The 6,081-nt window shown below is 71.3% G+C and overlaps 2 protein-coding genes across 5 annotated transcripts; one reads left to right on the forward strand and one right to left on the reverse strand.

Annotated features, from left to right (window-relative positions):
* Window positions 1-1,057: 1,057 nt before the first annotated feature.
* Window positions 1,058-3,071, reverse strand: PPIL1 (peptidylprolyl isomerase like 1). Its single transcript, XM_075775917.1, has 4 exons — window positions 2,936-3,071; window positions 2,207-2,361; window positions 2,063-2,131; window positions 1,058-1,366 (listed from the first exon to the last, which is right to left on the reverse strand). The coding sequence occupies exons 1-4, from the start codon at window positions 2,989-2,991 to the stop codon at window positions 1,146-1,148; spliced, it is 501 nt and encodes a 166-aa protein (XP_075632032.1). The 5' UTR covers window positions 2,992-3,071; the 3' UTR covers window positions 1,058-1,145.
* A 147-nt stretch (window positions 3,072-3,218) lies between these two features.
* Window positions 3,219-6,027, forward strand: PSRC1 (proline and serine rich coiled-coil 1). Of its 4 annotated transcripts, none has more exons than XM_075775740.1 (7): window positions 3,219-3,277; window positions 3,880-3,934; window positions 4,023-4,080; window positions 4,473-4,803; window positions 5,047-5,203; window positions 5,421-5,603; window positions 5,699-6,027. In XM_075775740.1, exons 2-7 carry the CDS (start codon window positions 3,919-3,921, stop codon window positions 5,812-5,814), a joined length of 861 nt encoding a protein of 286 aa, XP_075631855.1. In that variant the 5' UTR covers window positions 3,219-3,277; window positions 3,880-3,918; the 3' UTR covers window positions 5,815-6,027. The 4 variants fall into 4 exon arrangements, with proteins under 4 accessions (XP_075631855.1, XP_075631856.1, XP_075631857.1 ...); XM_075775741.1 differs by having other exon boundaries at window positions 3,229-3,277; window positions 3,884-3,934; XM_075775742.1 differs by having other exon boundaries at window positions 3,270-3,277; window positions 3,884-3,934; window positions 4,470-4,803.
* The last annotated feature ends 54 nt before the right edge of the window (window positions 6,028-6,081 follow it).

Here is a 6,081-nt window from a genome sequence, read left to right on the forward strand (position 1 = left end):
CAACACCCCCCCCAGTATCATCTGGGGGCTTGCGGTCCCTCCTAGGTATCGCCCTGCACCCCCGGTGCCTCCCCCGGTACCCCCCGGTGCCGCAGGACCCCTCCGGGTACCACCCCGCTCCCTGGGGACAGCCCCCAGTCCCCCCAGTCCCCTTTTAGCCAGACCCCCCAGTGCCCCCATAGCCTCACCACCTGCACACCTAGGGCCCCCAGTTTCCCACTGCCCCCAGCGTGCCCCAGTAGCTCCCAGTACCACCCCCGCATCCCCAGTATCACCCAGGGGCTTCCAGTACTGTCCCAGGTCCTGCCCTGGGACCTCCCAGTCCAGCCCCCAGTATCCCCAGCGCTCCCCCAGACCCACCCCCAGTGCCTTGGCGTGGGGATGAGGCGACACTGGGGCAGGGCTGTACCGGGAGCACTGGGCAGACTGGGAGCCAGAGTAGAGCCCCCAGGCCTGCTGCAGCTTCGGAGTTATTGTAGGTCCTACAGAAACAGGGCAGCTCCGGGGTGGGGGACACCAAGTGCTGGGGGGGGACACAGTGTGTGCTGGCATCAGGACCCCCACACATGGGGACATCACGTGCCAGTGTGAGCGTCCCCAGCATCACATGGGGAGTCCAGGTTTTGTTTTTTTTTTGGGGGGGGGGGGGCTCAGCACCCCCCCACACCCCCCCCAGAGCCCAGTGACCCAGAGGGCCCATGATGGGGGACATGCCCAGGGGGCTCAGGACACTTTTGGGGGGACACACATGACATGGGGCAGCACCCTTCCCCCTCCTCAGAGCTGGGGTAGAGAGGGGGGTTGTTGGGGTCCCCAACCCCCCCGCTCTGACTCCCCCAGCAGCTGCAGCCAGTGACGGCTCCCGTGTCCCCAAGGCCAGGGTGGGGGGGAACCTCGCCGTGCCGGGGGCCAGGCACCCGCAGTCCCCTCCTGGGAGGGGGGACACAGACACACAGACAAGCCCCCCCCCCCCCGCCCCAATCCCCAACCAGGCTGGGGTCACCTCCCCCCTCCCCCCCCCGAAAAACCAATCCCACCATGACTGGGGGGGGTGGGGTGTGTGCGTCACCCCCACTTCCCACCGCTTTTATTACAAACCGGGGCAGGGGGGGATACACCACAGCCCCCCCCTGCCGCAGCCCCCCCTACCCTGAAGGAAAAGCCTTGATGACCTTGACATCGTCGAGGGGCCGGTCCTGGGCGTTAGTCTCCACCATGGCCAGCCGGCCCAGCACCCCCATGCCCTGGCAGACCCTCCCGAAGATGCTGTGCTTCCCATCCAGCCACTGCGCCGGGCCCAGCGTCAGGAAGAACTGGCTGCCGTTGGTGTCCGGCCCCGCGTTGGCCATGGCCAGGATGCCAGCGCCTGGGAGGGACAGACGGGTATCGTTAATGTTCTGAGGTTTGGGGGGTTTGGGTTGGGTTATTTTGGGGGGTTGATATGGTATCATGGGAGATATGTCACTCCGTGGATGGGGTCTTAGGGGACATGCAAGCTCATGGCCAAGGTCCTGGCATCACGGGGGACCTGTCACCCCATGGATGGGGTCCTGGGGGACGTTGAGGAGATGCCAACCCATGGCCAAGGTCCTGGCATCATGGGGGACATGTCACCCCAAGGATGGGCTTGGGAAGGACGTGGGGGATGTGCCGCCCCATGGCTGGGGTTCTGAGGGACGTGTCACCCTACGGTCGGGGTTCTGGGGGACATGGGGGATGTGTCACCTCATGGCTAAGGTTCTGGCGTGATGGAGGACACATCACCCCGTGGATAGGGTCTTAGGGGACATGGGAGACATGCCACCCCGTGGCCAAGGTCCTGGCATCATGGGGGACATGTCACCCCATGGTTCAGGTTGTGGGGGACACAGGGGACATGTCACCCCACGGCTGGGTTTACTGGGGGACACGCCATCTCATGGCCAGGGACACTGGGGACACGACATCCCGTGAACAGGGTCCTGGGGGACACGTGGGACGTGCCATCCTACGGGTGGGGTCCGGGGGGACGTGCCACCCCACGGCTGGGGTTTTTGACCTCCTCGTGACGGTTCCTGCTCACCAGTGAACTTCAGCTCGGGGTGCAGCTCGTCCTCAAACTGTTTGCCGTAGATGGAAGCGCCGCCGCGGCCTGGGGAGGGGGTGACAGGGGGTCAGCCGGGCCCCCCGCCATGCGGGAGGGACACGACGAGGGGGTGTCTCTCACCGGTGCCAGTGGGGTCCCCCCCCTGCACCATGAAGTCCTTGATGACGCGGTGGAACTTGGTGCCGTTGTAGTAGCCGCGGCGGCAGAGTTCGGCAAAGTTCTTGCAGGTGCGGGGGGCGTGTTTCCAGTACAGCTCCAGCACCAGCAGGCCCATCCTGCCGCCACACCGGCACCGGGGGGGGGGGGGGGGGGGTGTCATCCCATGGTGTCCCCCCACGGGGCCTCAGACCAGACCCGGGGGGGGGACGTGGGACCCCGGGGCTGCCCGGTACCGGGCGGGGGGAGGCACTGGGGGCTGCCGGTACCGGGGGGGGATGACACACGACCCAGGGGCTCTCCGGTACCGGAGGGATGACGGGTGCTGTCCGGTACCAGGGAGCGCAGGGGGCTACCTAGCACCCGGGGGAACGGGGGGCTGCCCGGTCCCGGGGGGTGATGGGCCCTGTCCGGGGCTGGGGGTTAACCGACACCGGCGGGACAAAGGGGACTGTGCGGTACTGGGGGGACAACCGGGACCGGCTGGTGCTGGGGGGTAATGGGGACTGCCCGGTACCGGCGGCACTGGGGGTAACGGACCCCGGGGGGACCCCGGGGTCTGCCCGGTACCGGGGGGTGGGGAGGGACCGCGGTGCTCCCGCTGCCGGAGAAGGGGCACGGGGCGGGCCGAGGGGGTGGGAGGTGCCGCCCGCTGCCGGTGCCGGTACCGGGGAGAGCGGCTCCGCCCCTTACGTGGTCTCCATGGAGACGGTAGGCGGCTGCCAGGAGTCGGGCGGGACGGCGGCCATGCTGATGCTGCTGCTGCTGCTGCTGCTGCTGCTGCTGCTGCTGCCGGCGGCGGCGGAAGGGCCACGGCCGCCGCGCTCTTCCGGGGACACGCCCCCTTCCGGCATTTACCAATGGGAGAGCGAGATTGGCGGGGCGGAGCGAAGAGGAGGGCCAATCCGCGCGGCGGGCGGGCGCGCCGCTATTGTGACGCACAGGAGGGGGAATTCGAACGAGGCCACGCCCCCTTCGCTGGGCCACGCCCCCGTCGGCGCGCGCGCGGCAAACGGGAGCCGGGGGCGGGCGGCGGTGAGCGGGGCGGGGGGGGGGGAAGGACACACCGGGAGGGGGCGGGGCCAACCGGGATGGAGGCGCGAAGCGGCGATCCTGCGGAGGGGGGGTAGCGACGGAGGGGTCCCGAGGGGGCGGGGCCGGGACACCCCCCCCCCCGGTTCGGGGCGCGGGGCTGGGACCCCCCCGTGGGAGGTGGGACCACGCTGGTTGGGGCGCTGGGACCCCCCCGGGATCGGGGCGTGGGGCTGGGACCCTCTTGGTGCGGGGCTGGGGGCCCCCCGGGATCGGGGCGTGGGGCTGGGGGCCCCCGGTGGGGGCTGGGGGCCCCCAAGGGATCGGGGGGGCGGGGCGGGGACCCCCTGGGATTGGGATGCGGGGCTGGGTGTTCCCCGGGCGGGGGGGGCGGGGGTCCCCCGGTTTGGCCCCCCCCGGACCACGCCGTGCCCGCGCCAGCGGTGCCGTCCCCGGTGGCACAAAGCTCCGATTGTCCCTGGCACCGGCGGGTGCCGTCCCCGGGCGCTGGCCGGTGCCACCGGGCACCCTGCGGGGGGTCTGGGACACGGGTGGGGGCCTGGGGCCCGAGTGGGGTCTGTGGGTCACCCCCCGCTCACCGCCAGGCAGCCCCCGTGCCGACACCGCGGGCTGAGGCAGAGGCGATGGCCGAGGAGCGAGGTAGGGCAGTGCCACCGCCACGCGTCCCCCCCGTGTCCCCCCCACTGGCGATGGGGGGGCCGGGGCTCACCCCGCGTGTCCCCCCCAGATGTCCGCTTTGTCACCGAGGAGAGCTTCGACTTTGGGTTCCTGTCCCCTTCTGACAGGTGAGGTGGGGACGTGGGGGACATCCCCCCCGCCACGGCCGAGGTCCTGGGGGACGTGTCACCCCATGGCCAGGGACACTGGGGACATCCTACCCCACAGATGGGGCTCTGGGGCACACGGGGGACATCCCACCCCACGGCCGAGGTCCTGGCATCACGGGGGGACTTGCCATCCCGTGGCCAAAGTTTTGGGGGACATGGGGGACGTGCCACCCCACGGCCGGGGTCCCGGGAGCCGTGCCACCCTGCGGCTGGCGTTACGGGGGGGACCCTGGGGCCACGCCACCCCACAGCTGTCACACGTCACCTCCTGGCTGTGGCGGTGGGTGACACGGGGCAGGGGGGGTGCTGAGGGAGCCAGGGCAGGGCTAACGTTTGCCTTCCCCCAGCAGCCGGGAGGAAGAGGAGGAGGATGAGGAGAGCCCGGCCGGGGCAGGGGCCGGGGGGGGCAGCGGGCGCTGGAGCCCCCTGAGCGGTGCCCGGCTGGAGGAGATGGTGCGGGAGGCCACACGCCTGGCGGCACAGCTGGAGCGATGTCACCTGCCCCCCCCGGCCCCCCACAGCCCCCGCAGCCCCCGCCGCGAGACCTTCGTGGTGAAGGACAGCCCGGTGCGGGCGCTGCTGCCCACCGTGGAGCCGCGGGAGACCCCCCCTGCCACCACCCGGTCCCCCGCCAAGCCCCGGGGGGTCCCCGCTGCCACCAGCATCCCTGGCACCCGGAAGGTAGGTGACACCTTGTGGGGGTGTGTGGGGTGTGTGTCCCAGTGCTCCCAGTATGGCCCCACGCCAAGTTCACACCAGGGCTGAAGCCCTCCCCCCCCCCCCAGAAAAAAACCCCACCCATCTTGGGGTGGGGGGCTGCGAGTGCCGCCCTCATGTCCCCCTCTGGGGCACCGTGGCCCCCCCCCCCAGCTGGATGGTTGGCATCCACCAAGCACTGTCCCTGTCCCCCCCCTCTGCTTCCAGGTCTCGTCCAGCTGTCACCCCACAGCGGCACCGAAGGGACCCCCCGGGGCCAGGGTGCCCCCCCCTAACCGGGTAGGACCCCCCCGGCCTTGCCCTCCCCAGGGGCAGGGGGTTGGGCCCCGGGGCAAGTCCGAGCCTCTCCGGGGGGGGCCAGCAGGTACGAGCGCTCGGGGGACGGGGACACCCTGGGGGTGAGCAGCTCTTGGGCAGGGGGCACCCACACCACGGGGCACCCACGCCATGGGGCAGGAGGAGGGGAGCCAAGCCCCCCCTCACCCAGGGGCCAAGTGGGTACCAAAGCCACCCCCAAGCCCCATGGGGGGGGTTGGGGTACCCCGCTGTGCCCCCATGTCCCCCCCCCCCTCTCTCCCCAGGGCAGCTGAAGGCGAGGGGCACTGCGGCCCCCGTCCCCCCCGCCGCCCGCCAGCCCCGTGCCAGGGCCACTGCTGTCCCCGTCCCCTCCGGTCGCCCCCCTGCACCCAGCGCCATCCCCAAGGCGCCCGGCCGGACCCTGGCGGGGGGGACAGCACCAGGTGGGAGGGCACCTGCACCCAGAGGTAAGGATGGGTGCTGCTGGGGGGGCGGCCAGGGGGTTGCCCCCCCCCCCCCCCCCCGTGCCTCAGTTTCCCCATGGTTGCTCTCCCCATTGCAGGTGCGGGGGTGGCACGGGCAGCTCCCCCGGCTGCTGGCCCGGGGTGCAAACCAGGACCCCTCCCCAGCCGCCTCCGCCCCCCTCGGAAGACGGTGGTGAGCAGCACCCCGAGGTGACCCCCCTCCCCACCCAGAGGAGCTCGGGGAGCCCGGGACCCCTGTCCTGGTGCGTGGGTGAGGAAGGGGGGGACTGGGGAAACTGAGGCACGGGGAGGGTGCAGAGCCGGGCTCCCCTCAGGGATGAGGCAGAGGCGCAGGTTGGATTTTGCTTTAATTACAAAAGGTCACGTCAGCAGTAGGAAACCCCCCCGCCCCCCTCCCCCCCCAGCACCCAGGGTCCCTCACATCCCCCTCAACACCCTCCTGAGTGCCACCCACCCCTGG

The sequence above is a fragment of the Balearica regulorum genome, chromosome 25 (genome assembly GCF_011004875.1).
Source record: "Balearica regulorum gibbericeps isolate bBalReg1 chromosome 25, bBalReg1.pri, whole genome shotgun sequence".
Taxonomy (NCBI): Eukaryota; Metazoa; Chordata; class Aves; order Gruiformes; family Gruidae; genus Balearica; species Balearica regulorum.